At 44.6% G+C, this 27,464-nt stretch overlaps 1 protein-coding gene across 5 annotated transcripts in view; it reads right to left on the bottom strand.

The window, feature by feature from the left end:
* The window catches only part of ELAVL4 (ELAV like RNA binding protein 4), a 224,134-nt gene that overhangs the window by 6,061 nt on the left and 190,609 nt on the right, over positions 1-27,464 (bottom strand). For 4 of the 5 annotated variants that reach the window (XM_060231795.1, XM_060231794.1, XM_060231798.1 and 1 more), the window contains exon 6: positions 1,307-1,345. The exons of the other annotated variant lie outside the window; for it this stretch is intronic. In XM_060231795.1, coding sequence (XP_060087778.1) covers positions 1,307-1,345 — 39 coding nt within the window. The remainder of the gene's footprint in view (positions 1-1,306; positions 1,346-27,464) is intronic. 5 annotated transcript variants of the gene reach the window in all.

Below are 27,464 nucleotides of genomic sequence, written 5' to 3'. Positions count from 1 at the left end.
GATGGAGGGCTCTTCTAATTTCTTGTAGGGAGTATCCATTGGCCTGCAGTGACTGGTTGTAGTTCCTGCTGGAGTTGGCTTGGTTCACAGATGCATGATGCTCGGTGGATGAGGGTTTTTACAACCACAGCCGAGAACGAAATGTCTGGAAGAAAAATTTTCTCCAGTAGAACATGGCACTTGAGCCCGAAAGATTCTACAAACTCTAATGATATTACCAGCCGTGAAAACCTGAAATCTTTGATATCCCTTCTTACTCTGGGACAAGTTTTAGGAAAAGTTGTATAGGAAAAAAAAATCTAAAATAGTACTAAAATCTATCAATGCAGTGAGGTGCAGCAGTTACCCCACTCTGTAACATTACAAAAGGACTAGTCTGTAATAGTACAATCAAGAAATACTATAAAGAAGTAATGACGCTATATATCCAAACTATATACACAATGTAACATGAAATATGGAACATATGCACACATGGTTTATGGCATACAGTAATTCATTTCTGTGATACTTTCACCCTTCTGGAAGTGGAAGGATCATGGGATTCAAAATGTTTTCACATAGCAATGGACATGCTTGTCACATTTGTAAGAGGGTCACTGCTATTATACATATAATATTCCTAAACTGTAAATGTAGTCCTTAGTGGCTACATTTTTACAAACTCCTGTACTGATATAGTTGAATTATTAATAGAGAAGACATATTACTGTAATGTTTTGATGACATCATGACAGTACTTTTAAATTTCCAGTAATAATATTAGAATTAGAGCAAGTTTCATAAAAATTAAAATCAGACAAACCATAAGTTGCAAATTACTGGAAATGCTTGTTAAACCTGTAACAAAAGGAAACTTAGGCCTGATTAAGGTGCACACAGTTACAGTGTTTTAAAGAACTTAAGCAAAGTAGAGGCTAAACAATTTTAGCCAGTAACAATTTTTAGTCACATTTTCAGAGGTAATGTTATATTATAAGCCCTGTGACAATAAACTCTGATTTAGTGAAATTTAAAACCCTTTAATAGGACACTTTGGAAATTGGAATGCTTGTAGCTGTTGCACCTAAACCACCTGGAACAAAAAAAAAGATGAAAAAAAAATCCACACTTTTTTTTTGTGTATGTATGTTTGTGCATGGTGTTAAAAAACCCAACTGAAGTACAAACTAAAAGACAGAAAAACATTTGACATGCTGGTGGGAAAAGAATGATTACAAACAAAATAAAATTAGTGAATTAAAAATATATATAGCACCAATCTGTGCCAAGATGGACATCTGGCAATCTGTGGAATTCTAATTACCTCTTTACGCCATAGGCCATATTAAGCAAATTGTCCAGCCTGAAAAGAGAAGGAGGGTCTCTGGGTTAATGTCTCACAGATGGCAAGATTGCTCAATGGAACCTTTGTTACTAATGCTCCGTTTTCAAAAAAGAAATTCTCAGTATCATCCCTCGTACATCTAGCAGGTCTAATCAATCAGTGCTATAAAGCTTGTTGTACTTCCACAACAAATGAATGCTTTTTGTTACATCTGCTGTTAATATTTGTCAACTCTGTGTTTATTGCATCAGCGAATTAGCCATAGCAAAAATGATTCAATAAAAAAAATCCAAAAATTTTCATAGGAAATATTACAATACAAAGCCATCATTTAAAATATCTCAAAATAAAACTGTCTTACAATCCAAATGGCCACTGACCAAGAGTAGAGTAATTGGTGTGCAGGTCAACCATACTTACATTGTCATCTTTATGAGGGCAGCACCAAACCTTGCCATTTGGAAAGTAATTAATTTATTCTTATCTTCCAGTAGTAATACTAATTTATCCTGATCTGACCTTCCCAGGAAGTGAGTTATAATGGTCCATTGTATTACTATTGTACCTAATGCCTGTTTGAACTGTATACTGCTCCAAAGACCATAATAAACAATGACTACTACTAGATATAAAGAGCCCTGTGGCACAGAGTGGTAAGCTGCAGTACTGCAGTCCTAAGCTCTGCTCATGATCTGAGTTCGATCATGGCGGAAGCTGGGTTCAGGTAGCTGGCTCAAGGTTGACTCAGCCTTCCATCCTTCCGAGGTCGGTAAAATGAGTACCCAGCCTGCTGGGAGGAAAGTGTGGATGACTGGGAAAGGCAATGGCAAACCACCCTGTAAAAAGTCTGCCATGAAAACGTGAAAGCAACATCACCCCAGAGTCGGAAACAACTGGTGCTTGCGCAGGGGACTACCTTTACCTTTTTTTTTTTTTTTTTACTACTAGATGTAATGGTTCTCAAAGATCTTTTACATTCAGCCTCAAATCTCAGGCACTGGATTGCAACATGGGACAAGTAATTAATGAATCTATAGTCACAGGAGCAAACTCTTACTGTAGAGAACCCCCATTGAAGCAAACATTTAAAACTGCAAGTGGTAGAATAGGTGTACATTAGTGAAAGCCTTCTCTACTGATCATTCAATATATCAGTAAAGTACGTTGGAAGAGTCAGGGAAGAAAAAAGTAGCTTCCTGCAAAGGACAGTTCTCAAAATTCCTACTAATCCAACATCAATTTTGGCACTCTGGTCTAACAATCATTGTTATACTAAAAGTTTGGCTGGCCAGTGGGAAGAACCCCACCCACAAATGCCCCAAAACATGGCACAATTACATCACCCAGAAAGGACATTATTGTGCTGCTGATGCTCTACTTTTTGGACAAAACTCTGTGGTAAATTTGGGCCCAAACCAGAGAGTTTTATCCAAAAACTAGAGTATCATTGCATGACATTGGCAGCATGATGATGTCACCTCAGGTGACATTATCACACCACTACTCCCAGGCCCCACAAAAGCAAGGGAACCCATGCCTGGACCAGGGAGCTAGCAACTGTAGTCACGATTCTGGGCTGCCACCAATGTTATTGCTTACCATTCAAACAACCTCACTGTTTTGCCTTCATGCCAGTGTCCTTTCTGGGTGATGTCATTGTGCCATGTTTTGGGGCATTTGTGGGTGGGGTTCTTCCCACTGGCCAGCTGGCCAGTTGTGGGAAAGGCCCCAGAAAAGCAAGGGAACCCATGCCTGGACCAAGGAGCTACCAACTGTAGTCACGATTCTGGGCTGCCACCAATGTTATTGTTTACCATTTAAACAACCTCACTGTTTTGCTTTCATGCCACTGTCATCCTGGACCTGGAATAATGTCAAAAATAAGGTTGCAAATGTGCTGTATCTGCACATGCATGTCATTTATATTGTAAAATAGAAGCTTTAGACACAACAGATTTTGTCTTTTCTGCTTAAGGGTTTTAACATTGAAATACTTGAATGCTATTGATGGCAGTGTTTGGGTGGGGTGTTGAGCTACCTGTTGCCTAGGCCTTGTTATTTGTTTTTAAGTTCCAATACATGTATATACATACTCACTTTAAAACACAACAACTTGTTTAAGAAAGTCTGGATAAGAAGCAAAATTTAACAAGATTATAAACTGTATGGGGAATAGCTGCTGTAATCAGCAGAGAAAAATATTTCAGAAGATGCAATTACAGAATCTGATTATTTTCTTCTTGGCATTGTGAGATATTTATTTTATTTATTTTAAACAGGGCTTTTTTGAGCAGGAACACACAGGAATGCAATTCCAGCTGGCTTGATGTCAGGGTGTATGTCCTAATATGCAAATGAGTCCCTGCTGGGCTTTTTCTACAAAAAAAAAAATTATATATATCTGGCTTTCTCCAAGGCATCCCCGGATCCAATACGGGTATGTGCTTCTTGACTAAGAGCTAGCACATTAAGTTGCCATTTTAAAAAAAGCATTGCAGTTTTGGGATACAAAAACCTTCCAAAGAACCCTGTGAGTACTTCTTCATACACATGGGTAGAAGAGGTCTCTGATTTCTGTCAGTCTCCCCACGCCTTCTGCATCCACTTGCACCATATGAAATCCTTCTCCAGATGCTCCCCAGTCCTCAGGAACCTCAGATGGCTTTTGGGAAGACACAAAGGTCTGTAATAGAATGTTAGAAAATAAAAGCTTAGATCTGCTTGTAAAATCATGCCCCACCTTGGATTTTGGCCAGAGTCTAGGACTATCTCAAGCCATACTCTGTGTTGTGCTTGCTATGATTTTGGTATTGCAAGTTTAGTACATAATGTTTTTGTTGATCTGTATGAATGCATTTGGTTATTCATAACGCTGTTAAATCTGAAAGCGGTCAATACTGTGAGATGTAAGAGGTTATGGCTGAAAACACAGATTGCAGGGACCATTGTATTTATTTCTTCTACTTTTTTTTTTTAAAAAAAGAAAAACTGTCCTTGGCAGGATGCAAATAATAATAATAATAGTCTTTATTCTTACCAAACTGCTTATTCAGCAGGTGAGGTCAGAAGTGGAGGACAGAATGCTTTACCCACCATTTTTCTTATATTTTGTAAGGTTTTATTACCTGGTATTTAATGGCTAATTGGTTCAGATCTAGCTTCTGTGCTTTTCCAGATTCTGGCTGAAGTACATCATTTATAGTGTCAGATTGTTGCTGTAGGTTATGTCAGCAGTGCTGATGTAACTCCAAAATCTGTCCTTAGGTATTTCCACTGTCTAAATATTGTACCGCTCAAAAAAAAAATATATTGCAATACATACTTCAAAATGTTACTTTCTGAAAAACATTATTTCATTGTTTCCATTTCTATTTCTGTTCCCTCTAGGCATTTATGTGGTAGGCAGGTTGGGAATATTGAATCTTTTCATTGTGTGACAGCATGAACATTTCACTAAGATCTATATCCTCTAAATTTGGTTTCTTCTTGGGTTTGAGGAGCATCCAACAAACAGTAGTAGGTATTTAGTATGCATTCATTATGTCATGTATTTAGTTGATTAGTAAGCAATTTTTGGATAAAACTTCAGCAGATGAATGTGAAATTTGATGAAACTGAAGTATTCTAAGCTTAGATGCAGACATGTTTTAGAGGCTGAAATTGGCTAGATATTGAACCAGAAATTACAAAATGGTACCAATCTACACCAAAATTGGTTAGCTTTATTTTGGGAATTCACTAATTTTATACAGATGAGAAAAGTTCCATGGAGCTATGGCTGTTAGTCTTTAGATATTTAAGCATTAGAGTATTTGTGTTAATGTCTCTAAGCTACATCTTCTCTCTAATAATGAAGAAGAAGAAGAAGAAGAAGATATTGGATTTATATCCTGCCCTCCACTCCGAAGAGTCTCAGAGCGGCTCACAATCTCCTTTACCTTCCTCCCCCACAACAGTCACCCTGTGAGGTAGGTGGGGCTGGAGAGGGCTCTCACAGCAGCTGCCCTTTCAAGGACAACCTCTGCCAGAGCTATGGCTGACCCAAGGCCATGCTAGTAGATGCAAGTGGAGGAGTGGGGAATCAAACCTGGTTCTCCCAGATTAGAGTCTGTGCACTTAACCACTATACCATACTGACTCTCAGGAGTTCAATTCCTGGGGAAATCTATCAGATCTATCCATATAAATAAATAGGGTAGCTAAGGCAGGTGGCTGCCATATAAAGTTTTCAGCCAATCACGGGGGATACATTTTTCAACTGGGGCTTTATTATTCCTGAGTGCAGAAATTAGAGATTTTTTTCCACTAATAGATAAAGGAAGCCACTAGGGTGAATTGGTTGATGGCATTATCATGGGAATGTCAACTATGTTGCCCTCCTGACTTGGATTGCTAAATAGTTTTTTAAAAATATTCTCAACAATTCTTAAATATTTAAGAATCTAGCTCACAGTGTACTCTCCCTTCTGAAGTTGCCACTATGTGCCAAAACTTCATAATGTCTTTCTCTTTGAAGCAAGTTTTTTTCTTAGAGTCATTTCTTAGAGGCTCTTGAGTGCTCTGAGTGGATGCCTAAGAAACTGGCCAATGTTGGTCAGCTTGAGCTGTCTGAAGGTCTGCTGTGAGACCTCATGTATGTGAGGACAGCAACTTGAAGAACTGATCTGGTTTCCAATGATCAGGGGACTTTCCATGAGGAGACATCAGAGGAGGTATCTGAGAGTGGCTCCCTCTGGTGGATATCTCCAGGGGTCATCTAAGCAGGCTGTGAATTGTTCCTGCTTAGGAGATACCCATGCCATTTTTACCATATGCTCTGATTACTGTTTGTTAATTTGTACTCTTACCTGTGTTTTGACTTAGAACTGGCTAGTTCTGGCTAGTTTGGTCAGTACTGGAAATTAATATCTGTTCAATTAACTGGGAATTGTACTTTGATGATTCGGTATTATTGAGTAATTGGAATTGTTTTAGTGGGGTTAGGATGGGAGGGAGGATGATGTTAGGATTAGAAGGATGCCAATGTGATTATTTAGCTTAATGTGTTGAATTATATACTGTATTATGTGGGTGAGTGGATGTAAGTGAGTGTAAAAGGTGGGTTTGGAATTAGATGTTATTTGTACTGAGGAGGCTAATATGCGGCTGGGGATTCCCGTTATTGGGGGGAAAGGGATGTATGGGTGTGGGAGAAGGTACTGTAAGGGAAAGAGATGGAGATATGGTTTTGCTGGGTCTCTGTTCAACCTTCTGCCAATCCCAAAACATGCTGGTGGTACAGCTAGGAAGGTAAACTTTTCTCCAACACTGATTTTGTGCAATGCCAGGTCCATTAATAACAAACTATTCTTCAACATAAAAAGTGGACCTGGCATGCATGAAGAAGAAGAGACTGGATTTATACCTTGCCCTTTAAGAACATAAGAGAAGCCATGTTGGATCAGGCCAATGGCCCATCCAGTCCAACACTCTGTGTCACAAAGTGGCCAATATATATATATATATATACAGACACACACACATATACACACTGTGGCTAATAGCCACACACATATATACACACTGTGGCTAATAGCCACTGATGGACCTCTGCTCCATATTTCTATCTAACCCCCTCTTGAAGCTGGCTATGCTTGTAGCCGCCACCACCTCCTGTAGCAGTGAATTCCACGTGTTAATCACCCTTTGGGTGAAGAAGTACTTCCTTATATCCGTTTTAACCTGACTGCTCAGCAAGTTCATAGAATGCCCACGAGTTCTTAAGAACATAAGAACATAAGAGAAGCCATGTTGGATCAGGCCAAGGCCCATCAAGTCCAACACTCTGTGTCACACAGTGGCAAAAAATGTTATATACACACATACACTGTGGCTAATAGCCACTGATGGACCTGTGCTCCATATTTTTATCTAAACCAGTTTGGAGAGCCAGTTTGGTGTAGTGGTTAAGTGTGCGGACTCTTATCTGGGAGAACCGGGTTTGATTCCCCACTCCTCCACTTGCACCTGCTAGCATGGCCTTGGGTCAGCCATAGCTCTGGCAGAGGTTGTCCTTGAAAGGGCAGCTGCTGTGAGAGTCCTCTCCAGCCCCACCCACCTCACAGGGTGTTTGTTGTGGGGGAGGAAGGTAAAGGAGATTGTGAGCCGCTCTGAGACTCTTCGGAGTGGAGGGCGGGATATAAATCCAATATCTTCTTCTTCTTCTTCTAAACCCCTCTTGAAGGTGGCTATACTTGTGGCCGCCACCACCTCCTGTGGCAGTGAATTCCACATGTTAATCACCCTTTGGGTGAAGAAGTACTTCCTTTTATCCGTCTTAACCTGTCTGCTCAGCAATTTCATCGAATGCCCACGAGTTCTTGTATTGTGAGAAAGGGAGAAAAGTACTTCTTTCTCTACTTTCTCCATTCCATGCATTATCTTGTAAACCTCTATCATGTCACCCCGTAGTCGACGTTTCTCCAAGCTAAAGAGTCCCAAGCGTTTCAACCTTTCTTCATAGGGAAAGTGCTCCAGCCCTTTAATCATTCTAGTTGCCCTTCTCTGCACCTTCTCTAAAGCTATAATATCCTTTTTGAGGTGCGGCGACCAGAACTGCACACAGTACTCCAAATGAGACCGCACCATCGATTTATACAGGGGCATTATGATACTGGCTGATTTGTTTTCAATTCCCTTCCTAATAATTCCCAGCATGGCGTTGGCCTTTTTTATTGCAAACGCACACTGTCTTGACACTTTCAGTGAGTTATCTATCATGACCCCAAGATCTCTCTCTTGATCAGTCTCTGCCAGTTCACACCCCATCAACTTGTATTTGTAGCTGGGATTCTTAGCCCCAATGTGCATTACTTTGCACTTGGCCACATTGAACCGCATCTGCCACGTTGACGCCCACTCACCCAGCCTCAACAGATCCCTTTGGAGTTCCTCACAATCCTCTCTGGTTCTCACCACCCTGAACAATTTAGTGTCATCCGCAAACTTGGCCACTTCACTGCTCACTCCCAACTCTAAATCATTTATGAACAAGTTAAAGAGCATGGGACCCAGTACCGAGCCCTGCGGCACCCCACTGCTTACCGTCCTCCACTGCGAAGACTGCCCATTTATACTCACTCTCTGCTTCCTATTACTCAGCCAGTTTTTGATCCACAAGAGGACCTGTCCTTTTACTCCATGATTCTCAAGCTTTCTAAGGAGCCTTTGATGAGGAACTTTATCAAAAGCTTTCTGGAAGTCAAGGTAAACAACATCTATCGGGTCTCCTTTGTCCACATGTTTGTTCACCCCCTCAAAGAAATGCAACAGGTTAGTGAGGCAAGATCTTCCCTTGCAGAACCCATGCTGAGTCTTCCTCAATAACCCGTGTTCATCAATGTGCCTACTCATTCTGTCCTTGATAATGGTTTCTACCAACTTTCCCGGTATTGAAGTCAGACTGACTGGCCTGTAATTTCCCGGATCTCCTCTGGAACCTTTTTTAAAGATGGGGGTGACATTTGCTACCTTCCAGTCCTCAGGAATGGAGGCAGATTTCAATGAAAGATTACAGATTTTTGTTAGAAGATCCACAAGTTCAACTTTGAGTTCCTTCAGAACTCTCGGATGTATGCCATCCGGACCCGGTGACTTATTAGTTTTTAATTTGTCTATCAGTTGTAGGACCTCCTCATTTGTCACCTCAATCTGACTCAGGTCTTTCAACACCCCTTCCAAAATTAGTGGTTCTGGGGCGGGCAAAAAGTTCTCGTCTTCTACAGTGAAGACGGAGGCAAAAAATTCATTTAGCTTTTCAGCCATTTCCCTATCCTCCTTCAGTAATCCTTTTACCCCATGGTCATCCTAGGGCCCCACTGCCTCCCTGGCTGGTTTCCTACTTCTAATATATTTGAAGAAAGTTTTATTGTTGGTCTTTATGTTTTTTGCAATATGCTCCTCATAGTCCCTTTTTGCCTGCCTGATCACAGTCTTGCATTTGATTTGCCACAGCCTGTGTTCCCTTTTACTAATCTCACTTGGACTGGTTTTCCACCGCTTAAAGGAGTCCTTCTTACCTTTTACAGCTTCCATTACTTTGTTTGTTAACCACGCAGGCCTTTTCTTATGCCTGTTTGTGCCTTTCCTAACTTGTGGTATGTATTTTATCTGAGCTTCTAGGATTATAGTTTTAAATAGGGTCCAAGCTTCCCCAAGGGTTTTGACCGTATGTACCTTTCCTTTCAGTTTCTTCCTCACATGCCTCATCTCAGTGTATTTACCCCTTTTAAAGTTAAACGTGGTTGTGGTGGTCTTTTTGGACAACTCCCTATTTATACAAACGGTGAAATCAATAACATTATGGTCACTGCTCCCAAGCGGTGCAATCACTTTTACATCTCTCACCAAGTCTTGGGCATTACTTAGGACCAAATCCAGGATCGCCCCACCCCTGGTAGGTTCTGAGACCATCTGCTCCATAGCACAGTCATTGAGAGCATCAAGAAACTCAATCTCTTTCTCTCGACCAGAACACATATTGACCCAATCAATCTGCGGGTAGTTAAAATCACCTATTACAACACAGTTTTTACGTTTAGCCGCTATCTTTAAGCCTTCCATCATATTATAATCGTCCTCTCTCTTTTGATTTGGTGGGCGATAACAAACTCCTATAGTTAAATTTCCTTTTGGGCCCTCTATTTCAATCCAAAGCATTTCTAAAAGTGAATCTAATTCTCTGATCTCAGCCTTACTGGACCGTATATCCTCTCTGACATACAGAGCCACCCCACCTCCAACCCTTCCCTCCCTATCCTTCCGATATAGCTTATATCCAGGAATCACCGTGTCCCACTGATTCTCCTCATTCCACCAAGTTTCTGAAATTCCCACAATGTCTATGTTTTCTCCCAACACTAAACATTCCAATTCACCAATTTTACTTCGGACACTTCTAGCATTTGCATACAAACATCTATAATTTCCCAGGCGAGCTAGGCCCGCCACCTTCCTCCTGCCGCCTCGAGACACTGGCAGACAGTCCATATTGTTTGTCACCTTCACAGTGGACAACTCCGGTCCGTTACCCGGTAGAAAAATAGCAGCTAACTCTTCATCTCTTTGAGACGAGTCCTCCCGAACCAGAGACATTTCATCTCCTGTCGGCTTTCCCCCAGGATTTAGTTTAAAAACTGCTCTGCCACCTTTTTGATTTTAAGCGCCAGCAGCCTGGTTCCATCCGGGGACAAGTGGAGACCGTCTCTTTTGTACAGCTCCCGCTTGTTCCAGAAAGCATCCCAGTGCCTAACAAACTTAAACCCTTCCTCCTTACACCATCGTCTCATCCACACATTGAGACTTCTAATTTGTGCCTGTCTCTCCTGCCCTGCACGTGGAACAGGTAGCACTTCCGAGAAGGCTACCTTGGAGGTCCTGGCCTTAAGTCTCCTGCCTAGCAGCCTAAATTTTTCCTCCAGGACCTCACGACTGCATTTCCCCACATCGTTGGTGCCAACATGCACCACGACCACAGGCTCCTCCCCAGCACTGTCTATCAGTCTATCTACTACACGCGTAATGTCCGCTACCTTCGCACCAGGCAGGCAAGTCACCATACGGTCAGTACGCGGTTTCGCCACCCGGCTGTCTACTTGCCTAATGATCGAATCACCAACTACCAATACCCCCCCTCTCCCCCTGCTCAGGGATGGTTCCTTGGCGCGAAAGGATTCCCGCTCACCAACCGAAGAAGAGGTCCCTTCTGAGGGCGCATTCCCCTTATCCTCAGCACGGTGCCCTGTTCCCTCTCGACCCTCACGCTCTCTGGCAGCAACGGGGCTGCTACGTTCAGAGCGGGGCTCATCTAATACGCCCCCGAGAGTCTTCCCCAAGTGCCTAACTGACCGTCTCTGCTTCTCCAGGGCAGTCACCTCGGCCTCAAGGGTACGAACTCGTTCCCTGAGGACCAGGAGCTCCTTGCATCGAGCACACACCCAAGACTTCTGTCCTTTGGGCAGATAGTCATACATGTGACACTCAGTGCAAAACACTGGAAAGCCCCCAACCCCCTGCTGGCATTCTATCTTCATTGTATATATATATATATATATATTAAAATATACAGTCCTCTTTAAATGCTGTTTAAGTGGCTCCCCTTCTGGCGGGTCAACTTACCTAAACTTACCTTATTGGGAACTTACCTTATTTGGAGAACAAGGAAGCCAGGGATCTGGGTTCCTGCTCCTTAGGGAGCCCCTAGGCGAAGAGCCACAGGCCAAGAGCCCTTTAGCTCTCGCCCTTCGGCTCGCGCCAAAGGCTCGCGCCTTTGGCAAGGCGCAGCTTAAAATGCAAAGAGGTGGAGCAGAGGCACTCCTCAGCAATCACTCTCAATCAGCAGCAATCACTCTCAATCTCTTTCACCCTTAAGGCAGTCAACCAAACAAAGAGCAGTCAACCAAACAAAGAGCAGTTCCCCAGCTATCACACCTTAGAATTTTAGGCAGCCCCACAAACCTTAGAATGTAGTCCTTCAAAACTCAGAAATTCTCAGCAATTTCTCCAGCTGTCTCAGCTATCAGAGCTGCTCTGCTCTGCTCCTCTCAGACCTCTGTGAGATGTGCCTTGTATTGTGAGAAAGGGAGAGAAGTACTTCTTTCTCTACTTTCTCCATCCCATGCATAATCTTGTGAACCTCTATCATGTCACCCCGCAGTCGACGTTTCTCCAAGCTAAAGAGCCCCAAGCGTTTTAACCTTTCTTCATAGGGAAAGTGCTCCAGCCCTTTAATCATTCTAGTTGCCCTTCTCTGCACCTTCTCTAAAGCTATAATATCCTTTTTGAGGTACGGTGACCAGAACTGTACACAGTATTCCAAATGAGACCGCACCATCGATTTATACAGGGGCATTATGATACTGGCTGATTTGTTTTCAATTCCCTTCCTAATAATTTCCAGCATGGTGTTGGCCTTTTTTATTGCAATCGCACACTGTCTTGACATTTTCAGTGAGTTATCTATCATGACCCCAAGATCTCTCTCTTGATCAGTCTCTGCCAGTTCACACCCCATCAACTTGTATTCGTAGCTGGGATTCTTGGCCCCAATGTGTATTGCTTTGCACTTGGCCATGCTGAACCTCATCTGCCACGTTGATGCCCACTCACCCAGCCTCAACAGATCCCTTTGGAGTGCCTCACAATCCTCTCTAGTTCTCACCACCCTGAACAATTTAGTGTCATCTGCAAACTTGGCCACTTTTGCCACTATTTAAATATGTAACAGCGCCCAGAACACCTCTGCTGCTATTAAAATATAGAATAGATATATTACAGAGTATAGATGCTGGATAGTGTTGATTAAAAAAATTTATGCTGTTTTATAATTTTAATATGTTTATATGTTTAATGTATTTAATGTAATTTAACTACTGTATTTATACCATGTTTTACTGAATGTTAGCCGCCCTGAGCCTGCCTAGGCGGGGAGGGCGGGATATAAATATAATATAATAATAATTAATAATAATAATAATAATAATAATAATAATAATAATAATAATAATAATAATAATAATAATAATAATTCACTGCTCACTCCCAACTCCAAATCATTTATGAACAAGTTAAAGAGCATGGGACCCAGTACTGAGCCCTGCGGCACCCCACTGCTTTCCGTCCTCCACTGCGAAGACTGCCCATTTATACTCACTCTCTGCTTCCTATTAATTAGCCAGCTTTTGATCCACAAGAGGACCTGTTATTTTAATCTATGACTCTCGAGCTTACTAAGGAGCCTTTGATGAGGAACTTTATCAGAAACTTTCTGGAAGTCAAGGTAAACAACATCTACTTTGTCCACATGTTTGTTCACCCCCTCAAAGAAATTTAACAGGTTAGTGAGGCAAGATCTTCCCTTACAGAACCCATGCTGAGTCTTCCTCAATAACTTGTGTTCATCAATGTGCCTATTCATTCTGTCCTTGATAATGGTTTCTACCAACTTTCCCGGTATTGAAGTCAGACTGACTGGCCTGTAGTTTCCCGGATCTCCTCTGGAACCCTTTTTAAAGATGGGAGTGACATTTGCTACCTTCCAGTCCTCAGGAACGGAGGCAGATTTCAATGAAAGATTATATATTTTTGTCAGGAGATCCACAAGTTTAACTTTGAGTTCTTTCAGAACTGTTGGATGTATGCCATCCGGACCTGGTGACTTATTAGTTTTTAATTTGTCTATCAGTTGTAGAACCTCCTCTCTTGTTACCTCAATCTGACTCTTTCTACACCCCTTCCAAAATAAGTTGTTTTTGGTGCGGGCAAATACTTCTCATCTTCCACAGTGAAGACGGAGGCAAAAAATGCATTCAGCTTCTCAGCCATTTCCCTATCCTCGTTCAGTAATCCTTTTACCCCTTGGTCATCCAAGGGCCCCACTGCCTCCCTGGCTGGTTTCCTGCTTCTAATAAACTTGACGAAATTTTTATTGTTGGTCTTTATATTTTTTGCAATATGCTCCTCATAGTCCCTTTTTGCCTGCCTGATCACAGTCCTGCATTTGATTTGCCACAGCCTGTGTTCCCTTTTATTAATCTCACTTGAACTAGCTTTCCACCGCTTAAAGGAGTCCTTCTTACCTTTTACAGCTTCCATTACTTTGTTTGTTAACCATGCAGGCCTTTTCTTATACCTGTTAGTGTCAGAACTTGTAACTTTCCTATGTGCTGTTAGCCAGACCAACTCCATGCTGTAACCTGATACTAACCCATGCTATGCTGTGTAAACAACTAACACAAGATCCCAGGGCCTGGCAATATTCTGTGATCACTGAAGGGTAACCGATAGCCTAGGGTCCACATCTGCAGGTGGCCTTTTGAAGCCAGGCCGCTTGGCCTTCACAGCAGGAAAGCATCCTCCCTTCTGATAACAGGGCCTGGGAAGGAGACACTTGTCTGCAATCCGTGTGAAAGATGACTTTATGGTATCTCTTCTGACTGCATAAAATGTAACCAAATGCCAGTACTGGCATTACTGTTATCTCGTACCTCCAGCACTATAGTTCTCAATAAAGATCCTATACTTTGTAACAAGTTTGGGAATCGTCTGAAGTTCTTCAAGTTCTGACATTATAACCGTAATCTCTTTTTTGGGATTTATCCAAACTGGCAACCTGGCTGGATGGCAGCAAAGGCTCCAGACAATGGAGAACCCAACACTCCCCCAGAGGAGAGGCCACTAGACCCGGGGGTGAACGCGGTGAGACGCAAGATCAAAGACCCCGCTCATTTTTCTACGGATGCCTTCCCCTTGCGGAGTTGGAGCCTGAGAAAATCCACGGCTGCAATGGACGCCGCGGACCTGAGGTACCAGGCCCTCACCACCGGCGCGGGGGGAGGCGAGGAGGACGCCGACAGAGGAGAAGGCCCCGGCACCGGCTCCAGAGGCAGGGACCCGATCCGGCCCCTACGCAACAAGCTGTTCGACTGGGTGAAAGACATCCACGACCAAGTCCACATGTCCCGAGTGCAGATGTCCGAGGAAATGCAGCAGAACCTGGGTGCAATCCGCGACCAAATCCGCGCCCTGCAGGGGGCCTTACCCACAGCCCCTGCGGCGCCACCGCTGGCCCCGGCGCCACCAGTACCGGTTGGACCTGGTGATGGAGGAGGTGGGGGTGATCCCGATGGAGTACCAAGACCTAAAAAAGGCCTTTAGCGAGCGGGAGGTGGACGAGCTACCCCCCCACCGCACTACCGACTGCGCCATCGAACTGATACCAGGGCAGGAACTACCAAAAGCTAAACTCTACTCGATGGGCTGTGCGGAGAAGGAGGAACTAAAAAAGTTTATTGACAAAAACTTAAAGGGGGGGTTCATCAGGCCGGCCACGGCCCCCCATGCTGCCCCCGTCCTATTCCGCAAGAAAAAGGATGGTAGTTTGAGGCTTTGCACAGATTTTCGCGGGATAAACGGGATTTCTATGTCCAACGCCTACCCGATCCCCCTGATAAAGGACCTGTTGAGCACCGTGGCCGAGGGCAAGGTGTTTACCAAACTCGACCTCCGCGACGCGTACTTCCGCGTGCGGATCAAGGAGGGTGATGAGTGGAAAACGGCATTCAACATGCCCATGGGACAGTTTGAGTACTTAGTAATGCCTTTTGGACTACAAGGAGCACCGGGGGTGTTCATGAACTTTATAAATGAAGTGTTGAGAGAATACCTGTACAAGGGGGTGGTGGTGTACCTGGATGACAACATTATTTACTCGAAAGACCTTGAATCGCATGTACCGTTAGTGAGAAAAGTGTTAACCACCTTGTATCAAAACAAACTGTATGCTAAACTGTCCAAATGTGAGTTCCACAAAACGGAACTAGACTATCTAGGTTTCAGGGTGTTGGGGGAGGGACTGGCCGTGGACCCCGCCAAGATCCAAGCGGTGTTAGACTGGGAGCCGCCCCGAACCCGACGGCAGCTCCAATCTTTCATCGGGTTCGCAAATTTCTACCGCGGATTTATCAAGGGCTTCGCCCAGGTCATGCTCCCACTCACCGAGCTTCTAAAGAAGAAAGGGAGGAGGGAAGAAGCAAAGAAACCAGGCGCACGCCTAACGTGGTCGCCCGAATGCCAACGGGCGTTCGATGAACTCAAGAGGTTATTTACATCCGAACCTGTCCTAGCCCACCCCAATGAGTTAAAACCCTTCGTGGTGCAATGCGACGCCTCCGACGTCGCGGTGGGGGCCATACTGATGCAGAAAGATGAAGCGGGGGGGCTCCAACCGTGCGCCTACATCTCGCACAAGTTTTCTAATGAACAGAGAAATTGGTCGGTGTGGGATAAGGAAGCATTTGCAGTCACGTTTGCCCTAAAAACATGGCGGTCGTGGTTAGAGGGAGACCGTGTCCCTTTCAAAATCTGGACTGACCACAAAAACCTAGAAGCCCTGACCGGCCGCCGAAAACTGACTGCAAAACAGGTTCGCTGGGCGGGTTTTTTTTGCCAAATTCGACTTCGTGCTGAAACACATTCCCGGCACCAAAAACTTTTTAGCCGACGCATTATCCCACATGCCCCAGCATGACAGTCAAAAGGAAGAAGTGATAGACTCCCTCATTCCCCCCTCAGTAGTAGCCAGAGGAGTCACCACCCACTCAGGGAAACAAACGGGAGCCCCCGAGCCCCAACAAAAAGAGCGCTTCGCAGCGGAAGCAGAGGCGGAAGGGGATGAGCGGCCCGAAGGGCTCGAGAAAGGGGAGGGGGGACTTTGGCTCCACAACGGCAAGATTTACGTACCCAAAAGCCTGAGGAAAAACGTGCTGGAACAGTGCCACTCCAGTCGCATAGCCGGGCATTTCGGTTACGTAAAAACACTGAACTTAGTGAGTAGACAATTCTGGTGGCCCAAGCTAAAAAGAGACATGTCGGAATTCGTCATCTCTTGCCCCACTTGCATCATGGCCAAACGCAGGGGGGGGAAGCCGCCGGGTCACTTGGTCCCCCTCCCCACGGCGGCCAGACCCTGGGCGGTCGTCTCTATGGACTTTATAGTAGAGCTACCACCCTCCCAAGGGAAAACCGTCATCTTGGTGGTCGTGGACACGTTCTCAAAACAAGCCCACTTCATCCCGTGCAAAAAACTCCCCACGGCTAAGAAGCTGGCTCAACTATTCTTTAACCACGTGGTCCGCCTTCACTCATTTCCGGACAAGGTCATTAGTGACCACGGGCCGCAGTTCGTTGCCAACTTCTGGCGGGAGTTTTGTAAAATTGCAGGCATTGAGCAGGGGCTTAGCTCTGCCTACCACCCCCAGACAGACGGACAGACGGAGAGGGTGAACGGACTTCTGGAGCAGTATCTCCGCTGCTATGTCAACTACCAACAGACAAACTGGGTCGAGCTGCTAGCCTTCGCAGAATATGGGTACAACAACAGCCTACATAGCTCCACAAAAACCTCCCCCTTCCAAATAGTGAATGGTTACGAAGGGAAGCCCTTCCCGCATCTCCCTCTCCCAGCAGGGTCCCCCGAACCAACGTCCTGCCAACAGTGGTGGGAGGGGGTGCGCGAGGGTTGGAAGGTGATACAAGAAAACCTGGAGGAAGCGAAGGAGGAGTACAAACGCCATTTTGACAAAAAGCGCTCCCCCCAATGGGAGCTCAAGGAGGGGGAAACAGTGTTCTTATCGACCAAAAACCTCCCTCTGCCTCAAGGGTGTCACAAGTTAACCTCCAAATACCTTGGTCCCTTTAAGATCAAAAGAGTAATCAACAAGGTAACCATAGAATTAGAGCAACCCAAGTTACTGAGTAAGATCCACCCTGTTTTTCATTGCAGCCTTCTTTGCAAAGATCCTGGAGCTACATCTTGGCACCCTCACCCTCCAGAGCCACCTCCTACTCGAGTGAAGGGCCAGAGCCACCATGAGATGCAGGAGATCCTGGACTCCATGGTCAGACGAGGGGTGTTGTACTACCTTATTAGGTGGAAATACTTCCCCCCGAGCTGTGACGAATGGGTCAAAGCCAAAGATGTATCCGCCCCGCAATTGCTCAAGAAATTCCACCTACTGTACCCACACAAGCCCAAGGCGAAGAGCTTAGGGGGGGCAGTATGTCAGAACTTGTAACTTTCCTATGTGCTGTTAGCCAGACCAACTCCATGCTGTAACCTGATACTAACCCATGCTATGCTGTGTAAACAACTAACACAAGATCCCAGGGCCTGGCAATATTCTGTGATCACTGAAGGGTAACCAATAGCCTAGGGTCCACATCTGCAGGTGGCCTTTTGAAGCCAGGCCGCTTGGCCTTCACAGCGGGAGAGCATCCTCCCTTCTGATAACAGGGCCTGGGAAGGAGACACTTGTCTGCAATCCGTGTGAAAGATGACTTTATGGTATCTCTTCTGACTGCATAAAATGTAACCAAATGCCAGTACTGGCATTACTGTTATCTCGTACCTCCAGCACTATAGTTCTCAATAAAGATCCTATACTTTGTAACAAGTTTGGGAATCGTCTGAAGTTCTTCAAGTTCTGACAGTTAGTGCCTTTTCTAACTTGTGGTATATATTTTATCTGAGCTTCTAGGATTGTAGTTTTAAATAGCCTCCAAGCTTCCTCAAGGGTTTTGACTGTATTTACCTTTCCTTTCAGTTCCTCTTCACATGCCTCCTCATCTCAGAGAATTTACCCCTTTTAAAGTTAAGCGTGGTTGTGCTGGTCTTTTAGGGCAACTCTCTATTTATACAAATGGTGAAATCAAAAATGTTGTGGTCACTGCTCCCAAGCAGTGCGATCACTTTTACATCTCTCACTAAGTCTTGGGTATTAAAGAGTACAGCAGAACTCTCACCAAGTCTTGGGTAAAAAAGAGTACAGCAGATCCGGCCGAATTGGCAAACTATTGACCGGTCTCCAACCTACCATTTTTAGGTAAGGTCATAGAGAGGGCAGTGGCGTTACAGTTGCAGAGTTTTTTGGATGACACTTCCGCCTTAGACCCTCACCAGTCCGGCTTTCGTCCTGGTTATGGGACGGAGACAGTGCTGGTCGCCTTGGTGGATGACCTCCAGCGGCATCTGGACCGAGGCGGCGTGGCGGTGCTGATATTGTTGGACCTGTTGGCCGCATTTGATACTGTCGATCACCAGCTACTGGCCCGCCGGCTCGCCGACACGGGGATTGGGGGATTGGCCTTACAATGGCTTTCCTCCTTCCTCGAAGGACGGGGACAAAGGGTGGCCATTGGGGGGGAACGGTCCCGGAGGCACCCACTAGTATGCGGGGTGCCACAAGGGGCAGTTCTCTCCCCGATGTTGTTTAACATCTATATGCGCCCCCTTGCCCAGATTGCCTGGAGGTTTGGGCTTGGGTGCCATCAATACGCTGATGACACCCAGCTCTATCTACTAATGGATGGCCGGCCTGGCTCCGTCCCAGAAAGCCTGGACCTAGCATTGCAAGCCGTGGCAGGTTGGCTCAGACTAAGCGGGCTGAAGTTGAATCCAACGAAGACAGAGGTCCTTTGCTTGGGTCGCGGTGCCCTGAGAAGGGAAATCCCCTTGCCGGTTCTTGACAGTGTGCAGCTTAAAGCGGCACATAAGGTCAGGAGCCTGGGGGTTCTTCTGGAGCCTTCATTATCAATGGAGGCACAGATAGCGGCCACTGCCAAATCCGCGTTCTTTCATCTTTGACGGGCGAAGCAGTTGGCCCCCTTCCTGGAGCGCCGTGACCTAGCAATGGTGATCCATGCTACGGTCACCTCGAGACTGGACTACTGCAACGCCCTCTACATGGGGCTGCCCTTGTGCCGAACTCGGCGGCTGCAGCTGGTGCAGAACGCGGCGGCTAGGCTGTTGCTGGGGCTCCCAAGATGGGAGCACATACAGCCGGGGCTGCGCGGGCTGCACTGGCTGCCAGTGGTATACCGAGTTCGCTACAAAGTGCTGGTTATTACCTTTAAAGCCCTATATGGCCGAGGACCTACCTACCTGAGGGACCGTCTCTCCCCATACGAGCCCCAGAGGGCACTGAGGTCATCTGGGAAAAACCAGTTGAATATCCCTGGGCCAAGGGAGGCCAGACTGAAGGCCACCCGGGATCGGGCCTTCTCTGTCACCGCTCCACTACTATGGAACCAACTCCCTGAGGAAGTGAGGGCCCTAAGATGTTTAGATCAATTTCGTAGGGCCTGTAAGACCCACCTTTTCAAGATGGCCTTCAACTGGTGACAGAATCAATGACAAAGCTAGGCATGCTGCTGGAAATGTTTTAATGTCTTATTCTTAGAAGTCTACCAAATCTAATGTTTATAACGCCATATTGTTATGTTATGTTAATTTTAATAATTTATAACTGTTTTAACCATGTTTTATAATGTAAAACCGATGTAATGTTTATTTTATGTTGTGAGCCGCCCTGAGCCCGCTCCGGCAGGGAGGGCGGGATAGAAATAAAAAATTATTATTATTATTATTACTTAGGACCAAATCCAGGATTGCCCCACCCCTGGTAGGTTCTGAGACCATCTGCTCCATAGCACAGTCATTGAGAGCATCTAGAAACACAATCTCTTTCTCTCGAGCTGAACACATATTGACCCAATCAATCTGCGGGTAGTTAAAATCACCTATTATTACACAGTTTTTACCTTTAGCCACTATCTTTTATCCATCCATCATATTATAATCGTCTTCTATCTTTTGATTTGGTGGGCGATAGCAAACTCCCATAGTTAAATTTCCTTTTGGGCCCTCTATTTCAACTCAAAGCATTTCTTGAAGGGAGTCTAATTCTCTGACCTCAGTCTTACTGGACTGTATACCCTCTCTGACATACAGAGCCACCCCACCTCCAATCCTTCCCTCCGTATCCTTCCGATATAACTTATATTCAGGAATCACCATGTCCCACTGATTCTCCTAATTCCACCAAGTTTCTGAATTTCCCACAATGTCTATGTTTTCTCCCAACACTAAACAATCCAACTCACTAATTTTACTTTGAACACTTCTAGCATTTGTATACAAACATCTATAATTTCCCAGGCAAGATAGGCCCGCAACCTTCCTCCTGCTGCTGCCTGCTTTACTACCTGAAGGAGTCTCAGAGTGGCTTACAATCTCCTTTCCCTTTCCCTCCCCACAACGGACACCCTAGGTAGGTGGGGCTGAGAGAGCATAACTGCTGTTGAGCAGAATATCATGAGAGAACTTGTGGCTGACCCAATGTCACACCAGTAGGTGCATGTGGAGGAGTGGGGAATCAAACCCAGTTCTCCCAGATAAAAGTCCATGCACATAACCACTACACCAAACTAGCCTGGATAAGTAATGGTGAGAGAATCACCTTTAAAGAACTGGCTTCTCCATGTTTCTCAGTCCTTCATCAATCCCAGACAAAAGGGGTGGCGATTTTCATCCAGGAGTCTTTTGCCTTCAGGCCACTCCCCATTCCAAGGATCTCTAGTACTGATTATGTTGGTCTGGTCTGGTAGACTGAATAGAGTTTGACTATCTAGCTGGTGTACTGATCACCTAGGGCACCAGCAAATACCCTGGCCTGCTGGAGGCCATGTCAGGTTGGCCTTGGAATTCCCCAGATTATTGGTTCTGAGGGATTTTAATGTCCATGCTGATGTGGCTGCTTCATTGCAGGCTATGAACCCAATGTCTTCCATGGCAGCACTGGGACTCTCTTAGATTGTATCAGGTCCCACACATCAAGTAGGCCATACACTGGATTTGATCTTTGCCATGTGAGTCCAGTTGGACCATTTTGACCTGAAGGCATCCCAGTGCTCCCCCGCATAGATGACCAGCTGATTTATGCTTGCCCCCAGAGAATGATAGACCCAGTTGGGTTCCAGGATTCTCCACAGGATCTAATGCTTCCTGGTGATTTGTTGGATGTACTGATAGATGATTGGCATAGCTGTCTTTCTGAAGCCATTGGCAAAATTACTTCAGTATTGGACAACTTCAGTCAGCTTTCACAGGCTAATGGGAACAGTATCTGGGAGACTGTGAAGCCTACCATATGGACCTTTTTCTATCATGTCTGGTGAAAGCCACTGCGGATGGAATATGGGCTCCCCTGGTGGACACTGCAAACTTGTCGCTGAGTTCAGAGGTGTTCCCAGGGAGGTTAAAAGAGACAGTGGTGACCTCTCTTAAATAATCCATCCTTGGATCCTACTGATCCGTCCAACTACCACCTGGTGTCAAACTTACCATTCCTGGACAAAGCTGTTGAGAGAGCACCAGTGGAACAGCTCCTTATGTTGTGAGCCGCCCTGAGCCACTTGTTGGGAAGGGCGGAATAAATAATAAAATAAATAAATAAATAAATAAATGACACATCAGACCTGGATCTCTTTCAGTTCAGCTTCCACCCTAGCCATGGGATGGAGATGATGCTGATTGCCCTCACAAATAACCTCTGTAGACACCTGGATCAAGGCAGGTCAGTGCTACTTGATAGCAGCATTTGACACAGTCTATTACAATCTGTTGAGCCAACTTCTCACTGATGTAGGGATCCAGGGAACAGCCTTGATGTGGTTTCTCTCATTTCTCCAAGGTTAGGGACAGAGGGTAGCACTAGGGGAGAGGATTTCACCATGATATCCTTTGGTATGTGGTGTCCCTCAAGGGGCAATCCTCTCCCCGATGTTATTTAACATCCTTTCCAGCTGGTGTAGAGCTTTGGGCTAGAGTGTCATCAGCATGCAGATGACACCAAGCTGTATCTGTTGATGAGCAGATGGCTGAATGCTGTCCCAGATATTTTGGCTGAGGAATTGGGGGCTGTGACTGGTTGGCTAAAACAGAACTGGCTAAAATTAAATCCATTTAAGACAGAGGTCCTGTGGCTGGGCCGGGGAGAGTCAGGGTTAGGGTGCCAACTCCCACCTCTTGATAGTGTGCCTTTAATACCAGTACTGACTCTCAGAAGTCTGGGTGTGATTCTGGATGCCTTTCTTTCAATAGATGCTTAGGTCACAAATGTAACTAGACTGGCGTTTTTTTCACCAGTGCCAAGTTAAGCAACTAGTCTTCTGCCAATCTTTCTCTGATTTAGCCACAGTGATCCATACAATGGTCCCCTCCAGATTAGATTATGATAACCAGGGCTTTTTTTGTAGCAGGAACTCCTTTGCATATTGGGCTGCACCCCCCTGATGTAGCCAATTCTCCTGGAGTTTACAATAGGTCCTATACAAAGCCCTGGAAGCTCTTGGAGGATTGGCTACATAAGGGGGTGTGGCCTAATATGCAGAGGAGTTCCTGCTACAAAAAAATCCCTGATGGTAACTCACTCTACACAAGGCTACCATTGAGACTGATGTAGAAACTATAGCTGGTCCAGAATGCAGCTATGTATATTTGCAAATTATCTTATAAAAACTCCTTTCAGAGCCCATATTTAAACAGTGCTCCACCAGCTGCACTAGCTCTGGCTTGAATACCAGATCAGGTTCAAGGTTTTGGTATTAACCTTCAAAGCCCTAAATGGTCTGGGACCAGCATACCTTTTGGACTGCCTCTCCAGGTACATCACCCAAACAGTGTTATGCTCCAGTGATAACAACCTGATGATGAGGATGTTGTAATTAATTGCCTATTCCAGCCCAAAAAGTGTCTGGCTGTCCTCAATCAGGACTGGGTCTGACCAGGTGGAACACTTTGTGGGGTGAGATTTGGGCCTTGTGACATTTGATGCAGTTTCACAGGTCCTGTAAAATGGAGTTGTTCTGCGAAACATATTGTTGAGGGCAGCAATGATTTTTTTCCACCTTAAACTGGTCTTCCTTTTTCTTTTTATCAGTCAGATTTTAGGATATCAATTTCCCTCCTGGGATAGAGCACTAGGCTGAGCTCCTTTTATATACTGTCTATTAGTCGTTAGTTGTTGTTTATTATGTTTGATTTATTACATTCAATTATATCGTTGTATTATATTGCTATACTGCTGTATTATAAAATTGTTTTAATATTTTAATTGTGTGGATTGTTTTATGAACGTTGTTACCCTATCTGAGCCATGTTCTACAGGGGAGGGAGGACTAGAAACTGAATGAATAAATAAAATAAATAAATAGGTGTTCAGATTTATTATGGAGTTCAAAAAAGGACTTAGGTAAACAGTTGGCTTTGCTTGTACACCCTAATAACATTCCTTTGTTGGCTTTTCACATTTGAGTGCTCACTGTTCTTCAATTGCCTTCTATTTGATATTGTAATGTTCTTAGTCAAGAAGAGCCTTGAGGATTTTATTAACTCACCATATAGTGTCAAAACAGGCTCAATGTCTTGTTCTGCAAGAATTTCTTCCCTAAGCTCAAGGAATTGTGCACTATCCACCACCTTTTGCATTTAATGTTGGAATATATAGGGCCATTTCGGATGAATATCAGATGTAATTTCAGCTTCAGATATTGATGCCCCCAAATCCCACAAGGCTTCAAAAATACAAATACAGAATGTAAGTGATTGGTGGTCCAACCAACCCTGGAAATGACCCTACTTCAAAGTGCAATATATCATCATAGAGATGGTGATGTTAATATATAGTCAATCATACTGGCGCCCTTCTAATTCTAATAAGTTAATTCTTTACATTTCTCTCCCTCTATGTGGCCATTTAGAATTATAAAATTGAGCTTGTTGATCAACTAGCTGAAAATACTCCAGGTTTATTAACTGAAGGAGTTGTTTAAAAAGGACACAAGCAAACACAATTAAAGATATTATTTTTAACAAAATACAAACATGCTTAAAACCCTTGCAATATATTGTTTAAAATGGAAAGGTAGGGGAATAGTGGGATTTTGCAATGCAATTTTAAAAATAAGACATCAAGAAAAAGCAGAAGGATCACACAGCAGAAAACTAAAAATATAAAATGCTCTCAGCCTGGGAAAACATGAAATGACAGGGAATTTCAAGCTCCTCCCCCGAGTCTACTCAGATTAGCAATGGCTCTCCAGTGTAATATCACCCTTTGGCTGTGAGTTCCCAAGCTAGAGTACTAACTAGGCACTAGTTCTCATTCCACTGAGAAGAGACAAAGCTGACTCAAAGCATCGATGCTTGATTTGCAGGCCACAATTCCAGAAAGTTTCAGCTGGCCATAGGAACACTGGGAAGTTGAACTGAGTTCCTCTCCATTGAAATAAAGTTGCAAGGAAAATATGGAGTGGATTTTCCACTCCAGTCTGCTCTGTCCATTGAAATAAAGTTGCAAGGAAAATATGGAGTGGATTTTCCACTCCAGTCTGCTCTGTCCATTGAAATAAAGTTGCAAGGAAAATATGGAGTGGATTTTCCACTCCGTCTGCTCTGTCCATAGGCCTGAATGGAAAATCCATTCAGCATTTTCTTTGCAGCTTTGTAAAGTAGCCTCTGCAAAGAAGACGACTGCAGATTTATACTCTGCCCTTCTCTCTGATTCAGAGACTGAGTGGTTTACAGTCTTCTTTATCTTCTTCCCTCACAACAGACACCCTGTGAGGTGGGTGGGGCTGAGAGAACTCTCCCAGAAGCTGCCCTTTCAAGGACAACTTTTGTGAGAGCCATGGCTAACCCAAGACCACTCCAGCAGCTGCAACCTGGTTCTCCCAGATAAGAGACTGCATCACTACACCAAAAGAGAAGGCAGAAGGAGCTGGGAACTTCAGCAGCCTCAGAGCTTCTCAGGGTGAGGACAGGCAGGGGAGAAAACAGAGCCACAGGCTCTGGGGGGGGGGGGTGGCCCATAGGCCGCACATTTGACACCCCTGCTTTAAGATGTTCTAGCTGCAGCCATTTAAGTGTTCAAGGTTCTTCACACTGTACATTTTTCCTTTGTTGGGAAGAAATTACTATTTATTAAATTTACTATGAAAGCCTATCATAGAATATTATTCAATGCCTTTGGAAATCAATTTGTTAACAAATCAAACAAAGACCTGAGAAAGTTTAGCTTTGCAGGATGTCAGAAAATACTAACAACCATTAAAGGCCTCCCCAAAGTTTCAATACACCCCTATTTTTGCATTAATAAATTATACAAAGAATCCTTTTTTCAAAGGTTTTTGAAAGACAAAGCAATAAATACCACAATATCTCTCAGGCAATAAATATCACAACAAATTAGAATGTCTTGTTTAGAGGGGGAAAACATTATTATGTTTATCATACCTTTATCAAATGCATCAAAGTATTTGTTGGAACTCAGTCCTAAAATGGCTGACTGACTCCATCTTAGTAATAGTAATGTTGTTTCTGCAGTGTCATGCTGAGTCATGCTGCATCATGATCCAGCTGTTACCTGTTACTGAGGTAAGGTGGGATGACCTCACCTGTAATTAGGCTTTGTGCTGACTCACAGAGCTGATGCAACCCTGATGATTGGTACGTGTACTTAGGGAAGCTCAGTGAGCCTGCTCAGTACTGCCTGTAAGGATTGTGGGTTCTGTGAGGCCCGCTATCTGGGTGGCAGCGATCACTGCTGGTGTTGGATCCTAGGCTACTGTGCTTGGATCGTGCTGTGTATACTTACTGCTGTATACTGTTATCTACTGAAGTGTGTACTGATTACTGTGTATGACCTTGGCCTGGCAACGACTCTGAATATTGGATACTTTCCTGGTAAATATATCTACCATTGAATACAGCTGTTTCTCTTGTCTATTAATTCCTGTGTTTTGCCTGTCCCTCTCCTTCAGCTCTTCTGCTGCGTGCAAAATACTCTAACATTGGTTCTGGGCCCAGAGCTCCCAGTGCTCCCAGTGTTTCCAGAGGTGCTGCTGTTCTGAAGACAGAGGAGGCAACACAGTGTTTTGGAAGAGACGGAGGCAGACTGCCAAGTTGCCCAGGTGTCCAGTGATAAGTAGCAGAGATGGAAGCTGCAAATGTTGTTTCCTTCTCTGGGCTCAGCATTACTAAGCTGAACGGGACTAACTATGCCACGTGGTCCCAGAAGGTCAGTCTGTTATTAAAGCACCAAGAGCTGTGGGAGGTGGTGGCTGCTCCTTTACGGGGGTTGTTGGCAGCTGCTGAAGACAGAAAAGCTGCAGACCTTTTGCGTAAAAAGGATGTTAAGGCTTTGTCTTTAATAGGTCTTTCTCTAGACGACTCCCAGCTGGTGCATATAGCAGGACTGGAGAAGGCTCGTGACTGCTGGAATGCTTTGAAGGAAATTTACGTCCGAGGAACTGTCGGTTCTCAGATTCGTTTGATGAGGAAGCTTCTGCATACCAGGCTGGCAGCTAATGCAGATATGTTATCTCATATAGAGTCTATGCGTAGGATGTTTCTAGAGCTAAGAGAGCATAACCAAATGTTTTCTGAATCACAGGAGGTGTGCATACTTTTAAGTTCCCTAGATGCATCATATGACGCTGTGATAACGAGCCTGGAGGGTTTGCCTGAGACAGGGTTGACCATGAACGTCGTAACTGGACGGCTTCTTGATGAATATGGCAAGAGACAGTTCAATTCCTCTCTGCGTGTGGAGAAAAAGCCTGTCTGTAAGCCAGAGAGGGGCAGTGGATTTACTGTTAAGGAGGATCCTGACTGTCAAACAGGTAATGTAATGGCTGTAAGGAAGAAATGTTTCCGGTGTGGCTCATCTAGACATTTGTTTAGGAATTGTCAAGGCCAGAAAGG

Source organism: Heteronotia binoei, chromosome 2 (assembly GCF_032191835.1).
Source record: "Heteronotia binoei isolate CCM8104 ecotype False Entrance Well chromosome 2, APGP_CSIRO_Hbin_v1, whole genome shotgun sequence".
Lineage (NCBI taxonomy): Eukaryota > Metazoa > Chordata > Lepidosauria > Squamata > Gekkonidae > Heteronotia > Heteronotia binoei.
Note: the sequence above shows the minus strand (reverse complement) of the source record. Positions and strands in the feature narration are given on the sequence as shown.